This window comes from Schistocerca piceifrons, chromosome 11 (assembly GCF_021461385.2).
Source record: "Schistocerca piceifrons isolate TAMUIC-IGC-003096 chromosome 11, iqSchPice1.1, whole genome shotgun sequence".
Lineage (NCBI taxonomy): Eukaryota > Metazoa > Arthropoda > Insecta > Orthoptera > Acrididae > Schistocerca > Schistocerca piceifrons.
Window position 1 is genome coordinate 106,486,043 of NC_060148.1, and position 19,501 is coordinate 106,505,543.

The 19,501-nt window shown below is 42.4% G+C and overlaps 1 protein-coding gene across 1 annotated transcript in view; it reads right to left on the bottom strand.

The window, feature by feature from the left end:
• Positions 1-18,920, bottom strand: part of LOC124719759 (ankyrin-3-like) — a 116,315-nt gene extending 97,395 nt beyond the window's left edge. Inside the window, exons 1-2 of the mRNA XM_047244958.1 lie at positions 18,814-18,920; positions 2,661-2,830 (exon numbers count right to left, since the gene is read on the bottom strand). Coding sequence (XP_047100914.1) covers positions 2,661-2,748 — 88 coding nt within the window. The 5' untranslated portion in view covers positions 2,749-2,830; positions 18,814-18,920. The remainder of the gene's footprint in view (positions 1-2,660; positions 2,831-18,813) is intronic.
• Positions 18,921-19,501: the final 581 nt, after the last annotated feature.

The following is a 19,501-nucleotide window of genomic DNA, read 5'->3' on the forward strand; positions in this document are numbered from 1 at the left end:
TTGTTCCACATCCTCTCCCTCAGAAAAGAACGTTTGATGGTGGTCACTCAGATATTCTGCGATTTGTGCCCTATCACTCTTGTTAAGCAAATATATTTTCCTTCCTTTCTTGGCATTTCTTATTACACTTGTAGTCATTGATGCAACCACTGACTTATGATCACTGATACCCTCTTCTACATTCACGGAGTCGAAAAGTTCCGGTCTATTTGTTGCTATGAGGTCTAAAACGTTAGCTTCACGAGTTGGTTCTCTAACTATCTGCTCGAAGTAATTCTCGGACAAGGCAGTCAGGATAATGTCACAAGAGTCTCTGTCCCTGGATCCAGTTCTGATTGTGTGACTATCCCATTCTATACCTGGTAGATTGAAGTCTCCCCCTATTACAATAGTATGATCACGAAACTTCTTCATGACGTTCTGCAGGTTCTCTCTGAGGCGCTCAACTACTACGGTTGCTGATGCAGGTGGTCTATAGAAGCATCCGACTATCATATCTGACCCACCTTTGATACTTAGCTTAACCCAGATTATTTCACATTCGCATTCGCTAATAACTTCACTGGATATTATTGAATTCTTTACTGCTATAAATACTCCTCCACCATTGGCGTTTATCCTATCCTTGCGGTACATATTCCATTCTGTGTCTAGGATTTCGTTACTGTTCACTTCCGGTTTTAACCAACTTTCCGTTCCTAATACTATATGCGCACTATTTCCTTCAATAAGAGATACTAATTCAGGAACCTTGCCCTGGATACTCCTGCAGTTTACCAATATTACGTTAACTTTTCCTGTTTTTGGTCTCTGAGGACGGACGTTCTTTATCAACGATGATAATGTCCTCTCTGGTAAGCCGTCAGGTATTTTATCGTTTCGCCCAAGGGGGGGTCCCTCTAACCTAAAAAACCCCCGTGTGCACGCCACACGTACTCTGCTACCCTAGTAGCTGCTTCCGGTGTGTAGTGCACGCCTGACCTGTCTAGGGGGGCCCTACAGTTTTCCACCCAATAACGGAGGTCGATGAATTTGCAACCATTATAGTCGCAGAGTCGTCTGAGCCTCTGGTTTAGACCCTCCACACGGCTCCAAACCAGAGGACCGCGATCGACTCTGGGCACTATGCTGCAGATATTAAGCTCAGCCTGCACTCCGCGTGCGATGCTGGTTGTCTTCACCAAATCAGCCAGCCGCCGGAAGGAACCAAGGATGGCCTCAGAACCCAAGCGGCAGGCGTCATTCGTTCCGACATGTGCTACTATCTGCAGCCGGTCACACCCAGTGCGTTCAATAGCTGCCGGAAGGGCCTCCTCCACATTACGGACGAGACCCCCCGGCAAGCACACCGAGTGGGCGCTTCTTGCGGGCGTCTTTCTGGAAGAAGTGCTATTGATGATTCTAATGGTTATGTGGCTGCTACACTTTGCCGTTAACATCCAGACGCATCTCAATGGCGTCTTCCCTGGTTGATGGATTGGAGAAGGTGGTCCAGTTGCATGGCCTGCTCGTTCACCGCATCTCAACCCGTGCGATTTCTGGTTATGGGGCGAGCTCAAGAAGTATCGTGCACGCGTAGCCAACTCCAGATGTGGAGACACTGGAGCAGCGTATTCAGCGTGCCTATGACGCTGTTTGTATGCAGCCTGGCCGATGCGAGCGTGGGAGACAGAGCACGCTATGGCGCGTATACACGCATGGATTGAGGCACATGGAAAGCATTTTCAGTACATACTGTAACTGTCGCTGCGTGGTACAGCGACTATTAGACTGCAGCCTTCGTAACAGTGTATGATTGAATAAATGGTCTCTAGCGTGGAAATCATTCATTTCCCGACGTAAGTTCATTAGACCTTTCTTGTTCCGCATGCTGTCATCGATCAATCCCTAGAGTTTGTACACGGTGGTAAAAAACACCCTGTATACGCAACATGATGACCAAATGGCATTCCAAATGGAGCTTTCTACAATACCAAAGGCAATGATACACTGATACCCAACGATGTTGCGCAGTTCCCTCGCAGTATTCCTATGACTGCCCTGTGACCCAAAGCAGTTACCCCAACACGTTCACGCCTGTGTGTACCACGGGTGGGTCACGCCCATCTCTGCCAGTTATGTTACTTGCATAGCAATAACGTCTCACGTACGTATTGCCTATCATGCAGGAGCAACGAACTGTACTGAATATAAGTTTGTGTGACCCTTGGACAAGAGAGATTTCTGAACAATTGATGTTTATTTATTTTTTATCTTCTCTCGCTGTTCTAAAAATAGAACCTCGATGTATTCAAGTAGGCTACTAGTCTAGTGTGTTTGAATAAGACAAGCTGGGAACAGGTGGCGCAGGCAGCTGGAGGGAAGCTCGCACACACTCGCCTCCCAACGGCGCCGGCGAGGACGTCTCAAACCAGAAATAAGGCTACCGTGATTAAATAAACTGGCACCAAAAGGACCACTTGGACCATGAGTAACGGATGAAACACTTACCTGAGCTGTCGGCTGTTACACTATGTCCGCTGACTTCTGTATACGATTCCGGAAAATAAATTCGTAATAATCTCAGTGCAAAACTTAAACATTTACTTCATTACTTCACAAAAAATTGCTGTCCATTATCATACCCAGCCTCATAGGAATCGAAAAAAAATAATTTTTACCTGTAACGGAATCTGGGCGACTGTAGCCACTACATATGACCACCGCCACAAAAATTCGGATGAACCAACAAGCGTTTCTGCGGAACATCACGGAAAGTCGCAGGTGTCGGGCCAAGTAAAAAACTTTTCCCTCAAAACAACTTCACCGAACTTGCAGTCTGCTGAACAACCTGAAATGTTACGAAAAGTGTAATTACAAAACGCACTTTTTTTGCAGCTACCTGTATAGTAAAAAAAGAAACGTAAATTAATCTGAATTACACCATTTCACAAGATGGATGCCACTCCGTTGTTCCGAATATATAGGGTGATTCACGAAGGTATGCAAATGTTTTAATTTCTTATTCTACAAGTAAAACTAAAGAAAAAAGTTCGTGTGAACACAGGTCCGCAAATGTTCATCTACGGAGTTACGGCTAGTGAGAGATTTTGCCTGAAATTTACCAACTTCGGTAATATGAAGCCATCGCAAAACTGCACGAGGTTACAGTAAAGCACGATTTCCATTTATTTTGTGGTTATTCATCTGGTGAAACTAATAAGAGATGATCCAGGGGCGTATCTGTAGTAGTTTTTCAGAACATCCAGTGAAGCAAAGAAGGAATTTCGTAAAAATTTTAATTTATTACTTGGCCCAATTTGTTTTTTAAATTCGAGGCGACTGCACAAAGTTTCCAGCAGAATTTGCAGAGAATTTTATTTTGAAATAATGATGCTAATAACTTTAACTGAAACTGTATGAATTTGTCAGATAATCTGCTTTTATTAATACCATATCACACGTGAATTCATGTTACAGCGGATAAAACATAGCTCAGTGTTAAGGGAGTTGTACAGTGGGCAAACAGTTTCACAATACATTCACAATAAATGTTCAAAAACGTGTCCAACGAGTTCAATGAATTTAGCTACACATGTATGAACTGATTTTGTTGCTCGTTTCAGTTCCACAGAGTTGTTCTTAATTTTGCCTATTGCATTCACAACGCGAGCAAGTAATGCCTCACGTGTATTTACTTTGTCCTCATAAACTATGTCTTTCAGCCATCTGCATACAAAAAAATGCATTGGTGTTAAATCTGGCGATCTGAGTGGCCACAGACGTGTAGCATCTCGACCAATCCATTTATGGCGAAAATGTTCATTTAAATGTGTATTGACGGGTTGGCGAAATGTGGAGGCGCGCCGTCCTGTTGAAAGCACATTTGCAATCGCGTAGCAAGTGGAACATCTTCGAGCAAGCGGGGTTTTCTTCTTGAAGGAATTGTAAGTATGTCTCGTCAGTTAGACGTGCTGGGAAAATATTTTATTAGATTCATCATATCAATGACGACGGAGTAAATGGAAATCATGCTTTACCTTAACCTCATACAGTTTTGCGATGGCTTCGTACTAGTGAAGTTGCTAAATTTCAGGCAAAATCCTTTATTAGCCGTAACTTCGTAAGTAAACATTTGCGGACCGATGTTTATATGAACTTTTTCTTTAGTTTTACTTGTAGGATAACATATTAAAATATTTGAGTATGTTTAGGTACCACCATGTATACTGGCTCATCAGCTGCACTGTTTAAGGCAAATACTGTCGAAACAATTTAAGAGATCGTTATAATGTTTGCACCCTATTAATTGCTAGAAACTGCTGTATGTGCGACGTATAGTCCGTTCTAATATTAATTGCAGGAGACAGGGATCAACTTCGCTTTTTCACATGAAACTATAGTATATGTCTATACGTGGTGATCTGGTATGCAGAGGGAGAGAAGGACGGGGCTGTGTCTCGCCTACAGCAGTGGCGTTAGCCAGCTAGACGAGCCTCAGGCGGCTAGGGACACGCCAGCGGGTGCTTCCGAGTGTGGTGCTGGCGGGAACTGTGCTCCAAGAAACATAGGGTGAATCAAAATGCGTCACCCGATTTCAAAACTATCCTAACTGTTATGTTATTTGACATATGTGGAAAGAGCAGGCCCGAGTTTACACCATTTCAGCCAGTCAGCAGCAGTGTGCGCCCGTTTCAGTTCCAGTAAAAATGGTGTCGGGACAACAGAAAGCGCTTTGTGTTCAAAGTTTTGCGCACTGCGGGTCAGTAATAACCGTTCAGCGCGATTTTCGTGTGGAACATCCTGTAGCACAGATCGTTAGACAACGGGATGAACAATTCCAAGAAACACGTTGTGTGTGTAAGGGCAAATCGCCGGGCCGTCCCCGAGTGTCTGACGAAGACGTCGAGCGCACCCGCCACAGTTCCACGAGGAGTCCGCAGCGATCCGTTGGTCGCACAGCACGACAGCTCAACGTGTCCCCGATGTCCGTCCTGGCGTTTGTTGCGTAGACGTTTACATACGAAACCGTACAAAATTCTGCTACGACAAGCTTTTTGTGAATGTAACAAACGACAACGTGTGGAGTTCTGTAATTTCGTTCCTGGAAAGATGGAGGATGACAGTTCTCTTCCACACTTCGAGCTTAGTGACGAGGCAAAATTCCATTTAAATTGACAATTTGGATATGATCTATGAGGACGTGCGTGCGAGTGCGCGGAATAATTACAATAATGGACCACACGCTTCGCAACAGCACGTAGCAAACTGTGTCAACGGAATGTCGTACCAGCATAACAGGGGACAAGCAAACGCTCAGGGTTACAGCAGTCATAATAATTTCAACCGTCGCAATGGAAAACTATATAGCAAATTTCCACATCAGAATAGATACAACCTGATTTATGAAAACACACAGCGACAATACGGTAACTCACAAATAAATCACAACTGTAATTACAAGCATCCGAACTACTGGAAATGTAATGGAAAGCGTCACAAGGGAAAGAAATGGAACAATAATATCGGACCACAACAGTATTGTCAGCCAAGTCACTTCACTCTCTCACATCAAAAGAATCCTTGCAGCCTCAAAATGCGACACTTTCTCACCAACTCAACCAACAGTTCAGGAGCAATAATCAGGACAATCCGTCGTATGCTTTTCTTAACACCGCCAGTCACAATAGCCGAGGAAACCTGACAATTTTTTACATGCAGGAGAACCAAGCATCAAACGCAATGTCAAATGACACGCAATTAAGTGATGCACATTTCGTAAGGTACACGAACGCTAGTTTTGAGCCTACTACTCAAGTAAAATTAACTGACATTTCAACTCCACCTAAGTCGGAAAAGTAGTAGCAGCTTCTTTATGCCTCCACAGGGAAGCTGCGGAACAAAATTACAACACCCTGAAGTAACATTAGACGACAAGTTAAGACAAGCTCTCATATCTTTAATCACTCATACCAACCTAAGAAAAAGGGCGCATGACAAACACATTACGAAAGTCTTATCGTATCATGTAAATGAACGAGTGCTTTTAAAGACCGACTTCAAACCATTTTTGACTTATCATAAGAATTGCAAGTGGCAGTACTTGTATGAAGGACCATTTATTATACTAAGAAAGCCGCACATTGGTTGCTATTTGTTAGCTGACCCTGTGTCTGGATGAATGAAAGGATTGTTTCATTACGCAGACTTATATATATATATATATATATATACATATATATATATATATATATATATATATATATATATATATACTCCTGGAAATGGAAAAAAGAACACATTGACACCGGTGTGTCAGACCCACCATACTTGCTCCGGACACTGCGAGAGGGCTGTACAAGCAATGATCACACGCACGGCACAGCGGACACAATGCACGTCCTCATGTATCCCGTGCCACCCAACGTGCTCTAGAAGGTGTAAGTCAACGACAGCGTGGACGAGAACCGTATGTGCAGTTGACGGACTTTGAGCGAGGGCGTATAGTGGGCATGCGGGAGGCCGGGTGGACGTACCGCCGAATTGCTCAACACGTGGGGCGTGAGGTCTCCACAGTACATTGATGTTGTCGCCAGTGGTCGGCGGAAGGTGCACGCGCCCGTCGACCTGGGACCGGACCGCAGCGACGCACGGATGCACGCCAAGACCGTAGGATCCTACGCAGTGCCGTAGGGGACCGCACCGCCATTTCCCAGCAAATTAGGGACACTGTTGCTCCTGGGGTATCGGCGAGGACCATTCGCAACCGTCTCCATGAAGCTGGGCTACGGTCCCACACACCGTTAGGCCGTCTTCCGCTCACGCCCCAACATCGTGCAGCCCGCCTCCAGTGGTGTCGCGACAGGCGTGAATGGAGGGACGAATGGAGACGTGTCGTCTTCAGCGATGAGAGTCGCTTCTGCCTTGGTGCCAATGATGGTCGTATGCGTGTTTGGCGCCGTGCAGGTGAGCGCCACAATCAGGACTGCAAACGACCGAGGCACACAGGGCCAACACCCGGCATCATGGTGTGGGGAGCGATCTCCTACACTGGCCGTACACCACTGGTGATCGTCGAGGGGACACTGAATAGTGCACGGTACATCCAAACCGTCATCGAACCCATCGTTCTACCATTCCTAGACCGGCAAGGGAACTTGCTGTTCCAACAGGACAATGCACGTCCGCATGTATCCCGTGCCACCCAACGTGCTCTAGAAGGTGTAAGTCAACTACCCTGGCCAGCAAGATCTCCGGATCTGTCCCCCATTGAGCATGTTTGGGACTGGATGAAGCGTCGTCTCACGTGGTCTGCACGTCCAGCACGAACGCTGGTCCAACTGAGGCGCCAGGTGGAAATGGCATGGCAAGCCGTTCCACAGGACTACATCCAGCATCTCTACGATCGTCTCCATGGGAGAATAGCAGCCTGCATTGCTGCGAAAGGTGGATATACACTGTACTAGTGCCGACATTGTGCATGCTCTGTTGCCTGTGTCTATGTGCCTGTGGTTCTGTCAGTGTGATCATGTGATGTATCTGACCCCAGGAATGTGTCAATAAAGTTTCCCCTTCCTGGGACAGTGAATTCACGGTGTTCTTATTTCAATTTCCAGGAGTATATATATATATATATATATATATATATATATATATATATATATATATATATATATAAGTGTACATAAGAATATTGCACAGGACTAACACCCTGTCCACCTGCCTCCACAAGAGAAGTTATTTATGTGTGTGCCTGAAATAAAATAGATTTGTTGTAGGAGAGAAAGATTTGCCTTAGATGTAAGTGTTAAGTTAATTGAGCCATGAGCAGCCACAGCCAAAGAGCTGAAAAACAAATAATATAGGAGGGACGTGCTAAGTGCCACCTGATACCACTAGTTTTAAGTATAACAAAGCTCTCTCCTCTTGAGTGAAATAAATTAAAATGATCATTCGGACCAGAATGATATCTCGTAAATAAAATTTGATTAAGGTCGCTTACTCTTATGAGGGAAATGTTTTGTTATGTATAAGGAGTGTTTGATAACAATTTTTATGAGACCACCTGTGAAAAGCAGTTGATACAGACCGCAGCTTAGCATATATGTGTCAAATAAATCAATAACTATCCAGGTAGCAGGAAAGAAGTGTGCAACTCAATTACTCTTATTACAGTACCGAGAAAACCGTATGCGCTCGTAGGAATTTTACGGCAGAGTGCAGCTGAAATACTTGCAAAGATCAATTATAAGTAAAATAATTTAGTACCAGAAGTATTTTTTTATATTTTAAAAAAGATTTTTTTTTGGGAACACAATTTTACGATACCCAGAACAGAAGATAGCTAACAGACACTGTTCACTGCTAATGCATGGTATAAGTAATTTTAGATATGAATAGAGAAATGCTTAGAGAGCTGGATCGGACGATACTGAGACTACTGTATCGATTTAATTACGCTAACTACTTATCATGGAAAACTAGCGTGATGAGGCACAATTTATGTGACGCTCATCATTTCACACATCATTAAAAGTTTGTCTTAAGATCTCTTCACCCCATAAAAGTCTATTGTGTTTTCCTCTAATCAGTATCCTTATCTTCCTACCTTATCTAGTAGATAAGTGAATTTTACGGACTGACAGCAAGCTTGATACGTACAGACTGTACGTATGGATGGTCGTGACACTTTAGTTGTTGACAGAATATGCATATTCTCCGCGAACCGCGAATTCAATTGAAGTTTGTTATGTGCAACAGCACGACAGAGAACACGAAGCTTCCCAATTTCCCTAGTGGAAACTTGAACATGAGCTGTTCATCCCATAAGCGAAGCCATAATGACTATGTCTTCAAACAAACGACGTAATTAACAGAGAAAAAATAAGAGCTGAACTTGAGAAAAGAGTAATTATTGTAAAAAGAGAAGAGTAAAAGTTTTCGAACAAGGTGTATGCCCTAAACCTAAAGTACTTTGGAAGCACAAACTATGAATAAGAGACACTGTTTTTCGTCAGGCCTTATAGTCATAGAGATTATTTTTCCTTTGTAAATAATATTTAGACATAATATGTATACCGAATGTTAATTCGGTAGTAGGTGACTATGGATTGGGGGTAAGAAATGAAAGAGGAAGCCGCCTGGTAGAATTTTGCACAGAGCACAACTTAATCATAGCTAACACTTGGTTCAAGAATCTTAAAAGAAGGTTGTATACATGGAAGAAGCCTGGAGATACTGATCGGTTTCAGATAGATTATATAATGGTAAGACAGAGATTTAGGAACCAGGTTTCAAATTGTAAGACATTTCCAGGGCCAGATGTGGACTCTGACCACAATCTATTAGCCACGAACTGTAGATTAAAACTGAGGAAACTGCAAAAAGGAGGGACTTTAAGGAGATGGGACCTGGATAAACTGAAAGAACCAGAGGTTGTACAGAGTTACAGGGAGAGCATAAGGCAACAATTGACAGGAATGGGGGAAAGAAATACAGCAGAAGAAGAATGGGTAGCTTTGAGGGATGAAGTAGTGAAGGTAGCAGAGGATCAAGTAGGTAAAAAGACGAGGGCTAGAAAAAATCCTTGGCTAACAGAAGAAATACTGAATTTAATTGATGAAAGGAGAAAATATAAAAATGCAATAAATGAAGCAGCCAAAAAGGAATACAAACGCCTAAAATATGAGATTGACAGGAAGTGCAAAATGGCTAAGCAGACATGGCTAGAGGACAACTGTAAGGATGTAGAGGCTGATCTCTCGGGGGGGGGGGGGGGGGGGAGGAGGGGGGTAAGATAGATACTACCTACAGGAAAAGTAAAGAGACCTTTGGAGGAAAGAGAACCACTTGTATGAATATCAAGAGCTCAGATGGAAACCCAGTTCTAAGGATAGAAGGGAAAGCAGGAAGGCGGAAGGAGTATATAGACGGTCTATACAAGGGCAATGTACTTGAGGACAATATTATGGAAATGGAAAAGGACGTAGATGAAGATGCAATGGGAGATATGATTCTACGTGAAGAGTTTGCCAGAGCACCGAAAGACCTGAGTCGAAACAAGTCCCCGGGAGTAGACAACATTCCCTTAGAACTACTGACAGCCTAGGGAGAGCCAGTCCTGACAAAACCATCTGGTGTGCAAGATATATGATGAAATACCCTCAGACTTCAAGAAGAATGTAATAATTCCAATCCCAGAGAAAGCAGGTGTTGACAGATGTTAAAATTACCGAACTATCAGATTAATAAGTCACTGCTGCAAAATACTAACGCAAGTTCTTTACAGACGAATAGAAAAACTAGTAGAAGCCGACCTCAGGGAAGATCCGTAAAAACATTGGAACACGTGAGGCAATACTGACCCTACGACTTATAAGCTAGATTAAGGAAAGGCAAACCTACGTTTCTAGGATTTGTAGACTTAGAGAAAGCTTTTGACAATGTTGACTGGAATACTCTCTTTCAAATTCTGAAGGTGGCAGGGGTAAAATACAGGGAGCGAAAGGTTATTTACAATTTGTACAGAAACCAAAAGGCAGTTATAAGAGTCGTGGGACATGAAACGGAGGCAGTGGTTGGGAAGGAAGTGAGAAAGGTTTGTAGCATCTCCCCGATGTTATTCAATCTGTATATTGAGCAAGCAGTAAAGGAAACAAAAGAAAAATTCGGAGTACGAATTAAAATCCATGGAGAAGAAATAAAAATTTTGAGGTTCGCCGATGACATTGTGATTCTGTCAGAGACAGCAAAGGACTTGGAAGAGCAGTTGAACGGAATGGATAGTGTCTTGAAGGGAGGATATAAGATGAACATCAACAAAAGCAAAACGAGGGTAATGGAATGTGGTCATATTAAGTCGGGGGATGCTGAGGGAATTATAGTAGGAAATGAGACACTTAAAGTAGTAAAGAAGTTTTGCTATTTCGGGAGCAAAATACCTGATGATGGCCGAAGTAGAGAGGATATAAAATGTAGACTGGCAATGGCAAGGAAAACCTTTCTGAAGAAGAGGAATTTGTTAACATCGAGTATAGATTTAAGTGTCAGGGAGTCATTTCTGAAAGTATTTGAATGGAGTGTAGCCATGTATGGAAGTGAAACATGGACGTTAATAGTTTGGACAAGAAGAGAATAGAAGCTTTTGAAACATGGTGCTACAGAAGAATGCTGAAGATTAGATGGGTAGATCACATAACTAATGAGGAAGTATTGAATAGGATTGGGGAGAAGAGAAGTTTGTGGCACAACTTGACTAGAAGGAGGGATCGGTTCGTAGGACATGTTCTGAGTCATCAAGGGATCACCAATTTAGTATTGGAGGGCAGCGTGGAGGGTAAAAATCGTAGAGGGAGACCAAGAGATGAATACACCAAGCAGATTGAGAAGGATTTGGTTGCAGTAGGTACTGGGAGATGAAGAATCTTGCACAGGACAGAGTAGAATGGAGAACTGCATCAAACCAGCCTCAGGACTGAAGACCACAACAACAACCACTACAACTCCATTTTGTAGTAATAATGCAGTCATCAATTAATGGACACTTATATGCTGCTGCGTGTGAAGCTGCTATAGATAAGCAATAAACGGACACGTATAAAACTTATGCGTGTGGACTTTCACATGACGACCAAATACATGTGCACACGGAATAATAATAACGTCTGAACTGAAAAGGTGATAACTCCACGGACACGTGTAGAATTCCATGTGTGAAGTAATGTTGTAAGTACTTGCACCACGAAACCACTATGTAGAAAACCGAACTGTGCAAGTGAACAAGTGTTGGACTTATCGCAACCGGTATTGTACGCCTTTCCACAGACACATTCTTCGACACAGCTACGGGAGTTGCCGCATCTGACTGCTTCCGTAATTCGGAGTCGATGAAAAACTGTAAAAACTCTCGACACGGCTAGTAGGCACCAAACGTTCTGCCTCTCTCGGAACACTGCTGCTAGCGTTGTGAAGCCTTCAAGTTACTATCACGTGACTATGACAAACGGACGTGACACAGAGCACGCTGCGCTCAACAATCCAGTTTCCTTTGCACAACGATCGCGGACTCCAAATGTGTTTGAAATACTTACAATATAAAATCTGATGAAACCATGAGTTAAGCACTTATATACCTTATAAAATCACCAAGACACCAATCTGAAACGTCTCAAACTCGACTTTGACAATTGCTACCGGACTTATAGGCCAGGCCAAGTAATGACGAAAACTTGTCGACCCAAATAAAACCAGAAAAATAAGTAAATACGATAACTAAGCCCTCCTAAGAGAATGAGACCTTATGTACACAAACATTATTGTTATCCTTACCTAATCCACTTTTCTTTTAGACTAAGTTATTAGTAAATAAGGACATTCTAATACAGATTTTCTCTGTATTTTTCATGTACGAGAACATGATTGGAAGCTCGAACATGCATCAAGTGAAATAGATACCGCCACCAAACGGCTCAACACGTTGCAGAACCAGTCTTCCAGTTCCTGATCCACGACAAATTTCCAACGCACCATCATATCCAGACAAACACTTGAACCTCCATAGTGAAACTGATGCCCTACGTTTCCTCCACTATGAAAGTGCAATCAATTTCCCTCACTCAAGTGTAGTGCTGCCATTTATACCTGAAGTTCTACCACTCCCAGTGCAAGCCATACTTATCCAAAGCGCAGTGAAACTTTTATTTTTTTTTGCATGTCATGAAAGCCATAAATCAGTAAAGTGCTAAGAGCTTAGCGCTAGAAATTTACGTCCAGACCACGACAAAAATATTCCTATAAATGGTTCAAATGGCTCTGAGCACTATGGGACTTAACTTCTGAGGTCATCAGTCCCCTAGAACTGAGAACTACTTAAACCTAACTAACCTAAGACATCACACACATCCACGCCCGAGGCAGGATTCGAACCTGCCACTGTAGCGGTCGCGCGGTTCCAGACTGTTGCGCCTAGAACCGCTCCGCCACCCCTGCTGGCCCTGTAAATGTCACTGTATAACAAGAATGTCAGTTCTTTGTAATATATTTTTCCAAGAGTGCACACTGCTCCCAGACTTCCTGCGAAGTCAAATTATTTATTTCTTTGTAATTTTTTAATATTTATTATGCCATGTATAATGTATCTATGTATGTGTATCTTCAGCCTAATTTCATTGTCTCTTACCGAGAAATGAACACCTGTTATCCTTTTATAATACATTAGAACGAGTCCGGCTCAGCAGTCATGTAATTACTCCATGAACAATTTACCATCAATTTCAGTCGTACGAATATATTTACCTGTTATTCTTTATGTCAACCACTCTGCCTAATGTCATATATGAAATCTATTGTAAAGAATTCTAGCAAGTAATACAAATTTGATTGATGAAAGCAATAATATTACAACTACGCGTGAGTCGCGATGATCCTGACGGAGTCATCGCGCCGCCCCGGGGTGGCCGAGCGGTTCTAGGCGCTACAGTGTGGAACCGCGCGACCACTACGGTTGCAGGTTCGAATCCTGCCTCGGGCATGGATGTGTGTGATGTCGTTAGGTTAGTTAGGTTTAAGTTGTTCTAAGTTCTAGGGGACTGGTGACCTCAGAAGTTAAGTTCCATAGTGCTCAGAGGTATTTGAGCCACTTTTTTTTTTTTTTTTTTGGAGTCATCGCTCCTCACTCGGAAAGCAATGTAATATTAATGGATTTCAGATACTTTGCAAATGATGTATTTGTCATAAATATGCTGAGCATCACAGCGCGAGAATAAAGAGACGAAATATTTTTGTAATGTGCGCCTATACCAAGATGCGCGTCCAGCGTTTAAATACTCTAAATAAACACTATGACCCGCTGGGCGCAGATATTTAAAATTACTGCCGCAGCGCTTGATACAAGAAGCAGCGAAGCAGAAGAAAGAACAATCTATGTTTTGTTAAGAAATATTCTAGAGACTTCATTACACTGGTACTTTTGGTCGCTGACATGTTAAGACGTACTACATAGCATTGCTACCAGTTGTATTTTTATCTTATCTAGAAATTATGTGAAACAACGAAGAAACGTCTCGGTAACTCGGGTGAAGAAGGAACGGACTGATAAAGTAGCAATTATTGGACTGCGCCATGTACACAATAAATATCAGCTGTAACCCATGTACTTCTTCTGTACTTGTCAGTGTCTAGAAGTTTAAAGCCAATTTGTTCAAGATATATTAATATTTTACGATGGAGTAATTTTCTTCTTATTTTTTTCTTTCACTAACCAAAAATGATGTTCAAATTGTATATTTGCTTTGTACAGGTTCGCTCTTTATCGCAGTGTCTCGATTGTATTTGGGAGACCAGTAATGTGTTCAACTTCCGATCTGTTAATCTTTCTCTTACGAAATTCGACTAATTTGCTTTCATTTCTATTTTTATATTCACATAGGTTCCTTAGGTATTTTCATCGAAGATTCTGATAGCGTGAAGGCAATCCAGATCAAAAGGTCAATTAAGAAAACCCTTGGCGTAATCAATCAGTACGTCTCCTGAACACAATCGAGAACCGACGTCTCGGTGATCAATTAATATCTTTCTCTCTTTTTAAGTCGTACTGAAAAACGGCCACACATGATAGCTGTAAGTACGCAATCTAGTGTTAGGTTTTATTTTGCCAGTAAATATTACCAATTATCAGTGACAGCATCACTATTATTATTTACTACTATTTCTTATACAGAATAAGCAAGTTACTAACACCAGAGCAGGAAGTGAAAAATGGCTAAGCAGTGATGGCTACAGGACAAATGTGAGGATTTAGAGGTATACATTACTAGGAGTAAGATAGATACCGCCTACAGGAAAATTAAAGAGACCTTTGGAGAAAAGGTGAATCTGAATGAATATCAAGAGTTCAAATCGAAATCAATTCTAAGCAAAGAAGGCAAGGTCGAGAGGTGGCGAGACTATGTGGAGGATCTACACAAGGGCCATGTACTTGAGGGCATTATTACGGAAATGGAAGAGGACGTAAATGAATATGAAATGGGAAATATGATACTGCATGAAGAACTTGACAGAGCACTGAAAAACCTACGTCGAATCAAGGCCCCTGGAGTAGATAACATGCCATTAGAACTACTGACAGCCTTGGGTGAGCCAGCCCTGACAAAACTCTACCATCTGGTGAGCAAGATGTATGAGACACGTGAAGAACCCTCAGACTTCAAAAGGAATTTAATAATTCCATTCCAATCCCAAAGAAAGCAGGTGTTGATAGGTGTCAAAATAACGGAACTATCAGTTTAATATTTCACGGCTGCAAAATACTGACACGAGCTCATTACAGACGAATGGGAAAACTGGTTAAGTCGACCTCGGGGAAAATCAGTTAGAATTCCGTAGAAATGTTGGAACACGTGAGGCAATTCTGACCCAACGATTTATCTTAGACTAAGGAAAGGCAAACCTACGTTCCTAGCATTTGTAGACTTAGAGAAAGCTTTTGACAATGTTGACTGGAAGTCTCTTTCAAATTCTGATGGTAGCAGTTGTCAAATACTGGGAGCGAAAGGTTATTTACAATTTTTGCAGAAACCAGTTAGCAGTTATAAGAGTTGAGGGTCATTAAAGGCAAGGAGTGGTTGGGAAAGAAGTGAGACAGGGTTGTAGCCTATCCCCAATGTTCCATTGAGCAAGCAGTAAAGAAAACGAAAGATAAATTTGGAGTAGGGATTAAAAACCATGGAGAAGAAATAAAACTTTGACGTTTGCTGATAACATTGTAATTCTGTGTGAGTCAATAGAGGACCTGCAAGAGCAGTTGGACTGAATGGACAGTGTCCTCAAAGGATGATATAGGATGAACATCAAGAAAAGCAAAACGAGGATAATGGAATGTAGTTGAATTAAATGACGTAGGAAATGAGATACTTAAAGTAGTAAAGGAGTTCTGATATTTCGGGAGCAAAATAACTGATGATGGTCGAAGTAGAGAGGATATAAAATGTAGACTGGCAATGGCAAGGAAAGCCTTTGTGAAGAAGAGAAATCTGTCAACATCAAGTATAAATTTAAGCGTCAGGAAGACTTTTCTGAAAGTATTTGTATGAAGTGTAGCCATGTATGGAAGCGAAACATGGACGATAAATAGTTTACGCAAACAGAGAATAGAAGCTTTCGAAATGCGGTCCTACAGAAGAATGCTGAAGAATAGATGCGTACATCATGTAACTAATGAGGAAGTACTGAATACAATTGAGGAGAAGAGGAATTTGTGACGTAACTAGACTAGCAGAAGGGATCGATGGTAGGACATCTTCAAAGGCATCAAGGGATCATGAATTTAGTATTGGAGTGCAGCGTGGAGGGTAAAAATCTTAGAGGGAGACCAAGAGATGAATACACTAAGCAGATTCGGAGGATGTTAGATGCAGTAGATACTTGGAGATGAAGAACCTTGCACGGGATAGAGCAGCATGGGGAACAGCATCAAACCAGTCTCTGGACTGAAGACCACAACAACAACACGTTTCAGTTACGACGAAGTTGTTTTAAAGGGACCAAGGTAGACCATTACCTTGGGGCGGATGTTTGGTCACCTAAGTTCCTGAATCCGAGAGAGCGTAAAAATTTGTTCCACACAGTGCTGGTGTGTGTGACAACAGGTATAATGGTTGGTCCACTATCTTAATCTCTACATTAGCACACTGTTTCCTTGTGTTCTGGGTGCAAGATTAATTACTGTAGAGACTAGGCGCCTTTTAGCGTGCCCGTTTGATGTGTTAAATAATAGATTGAGCCAATAGGTCGCCGGTTTGAACTGAGTGGCTTATCATGATTTTCGGTACTGATTTGTAACTTCAAACTGTCTCTCGGAGCGAGGACTGTAAATTTTAAATCATGTCAGATTTCTTGAACAATTGTGTTGGAAAACCTAATGAGTATAAGCAGCTATTATTTCAGATTTTTCTTGTATAGAGCGTCTCCATATTGTTCATGAAGATATTTTGGTTTTGTTGTCTATGTAACTAGTAACCCTTTTGCCATTGTTTAGTGTACTAAGAATTTATTAGACTACAAGCCTGGTATACATTTAATTTCACTTATTGATTCTTTCATTTTTTGACCTATTATTTCATTCTTTTTTAATTTAACTGAAAGCGTCACTCGGTGTTAAATTTGAACCAACCGCTGTTGTTGATCTGTGAAGTGTGAGTAGTGTTGCTAGACGGCCTTAGAGTAAAAATACAGTTAAATTTAGTTAACGTTTCATAGGCTGTGGCTCATAAAACATGCAAAATTCATTAATCCCGGACCTCTGTAATTTTTCAAGTTATCGAGTTTGTTTGATGAATTCGTATTGTGTAGTAGACTGTTTCATTTGGGCACCTTACCCCTCCAACCTAGCTCCCTGCCACTTGAAGTATTGTACGCAAGAGATAAACCGACTGAGGTAGCACTGTCATAAACAGACTGGCCTTGTATTCGGGAGGGTGGATGCTCTACTCTTCACCTACTCATCTAATTTAGATTTTCGTGGTATCCGTAAATCATATCCGGTAAATGCTAGGTTTATTCCTACTATAAGGTCACGGCTAACTATTTGTCGCACTCTTGCCATTCTAGACCTAAAAGCCTGCAAATGTCTCTTTATGTGACTTACAGTAATTTATCGTTCCTAAATTGTAATATCAAGATGTATCCAGTATGCCTGTAAATAGTGATCTACTAATTAAAGACTAATACTATTACTACTACTACTACTACTACTACTACTACTAACGTCATTACTACAACAACAACACACAAGTGCTAAGTATTCTTACATACCTGTTCAACACATGCATGGCATGGTGATCAGGAATGTTCTGGACATAGTGCAACACACTCATGTGGGCATATTACCGCAGTCGTTCCTCAGTTTATCAACATTCAGAGGTACAGTTTTCAGTCCTTCCTTGCCTTCTACCGATAATGGTCGTTCTATCGTAGTCGCTAAGTAGCATACGATGCAGCTATAACTGCTGTTACCAAGATCGTACCCGGTACCTGAGCTAAGGGCCAATTTCTACTAATTTTGTGGATGGGGAATGTTTGGAGAAAACAAAAACCTGGTTAACACGTGTGATCGACGTACTATCATGTCAATCTCTGCCATAGCAAAGCTGGTTACTTACGCAAAGTGGTAACAAACCCAAGAAAGCAGCAATAGGTTTATTTCTGGAACGAACTTGCAGATTAAAACTGTGTGCTGGACCGAGACTCGAACTAGGACCTTTCACTTTCAAGTGCTCTACCGACTGAGCTACCTAAACACGACTCACGACCCCTCCTTACAGCTTCACTTCCGTCAGTACCTCGTGTCCTACCTTCCTACTTGCCCGCGAAAGTCAAAGGTACCGAGTTCGAGTCTCGGTTAAGCAGACAGTTTTGATCTCCCAGGAAGTTTCATATCAGCGCACACTCCGCTGTAGAGTGAGAGTTTCATTCCGGAACTCTCGCCTGCTTCAGTTGTCATTTGGATCCGACAAGTTTACATAAAAGCAACTTTCGTCCAAGAACCACTGCTAGTAGCACCAATACATAAATTGTGCTGTAAGAAGCAATAGTAAGTAACTTTCAAAGCTAACGTTAGCCTATACGGGAGTTCTTAATAAGAACTGTCGCGCTACAGGTCGCGGAAAGTAATTTAGAAAAGAGAGAAACATCTCGGTCTCACTTTAGTTTTCCCCATTTTCATAGCCGGCACTTTTCAGTGTGGACAACACTGAGAACAGGAGACAGCCAAATTGAGGGAAGTTAGACGCACAGTATATACCTACCGTACGTTGATGGAGGGAGTACGTGGAGACTCACCAGACACGTCGGGCGCCGCGGCAGCCAGTGCGGTGGTGGTCGGCAGCGAGACTCGCCTCCTGTGCTGGACTGGGCTGCCGCCTCCCACCCACTCTGTCTGCAGTTTTCCTCGAGAACCCCTCCCTCACCCCACTCCTTCCCCCTCCCCCCTCCGTACCGACAACGATAACTCTTGCATAGGTCTGACGTTCGAAGTATTTCTGCCATCTGATCTTACCCGAAGCACTAAGAAATCTTGCTCTTACGCAAACCCAGTGAGTGAATTCAAGTCACGTATCGTGTCACCCAGTGGCCACACTGGCACCGTAATGGAAGATGATGCACTCTGTCTTTCTAAACTGTTTCACCGGAAATACGGTCGCTCCTTCCAATCACTGCATGAACACTGAAATTGCAGAGACTGAGATAAGCGATCGCGGAACAGGGAACCTGGAATCGCTTACTAGTAAAAAGCCCGGTTCGCCACATCAGATGCTGCTCATTCCCAGGCTCAGTCCGCTCCATTCTCACTGCGACGTACTTTGCCAGCAGGAGGTGTTCATTTCCGTTGCCTTTCTCTCTCCTTCTCCGGGATACGCAAGCCGGACAGAAAATTGTTCCCTCTCAGGAGGTGCATCGCACTTGCCGTCAACACTAAGTCCATAAATTATATGAAACAATTCATGAGATGATATATTTTAAGGGTATT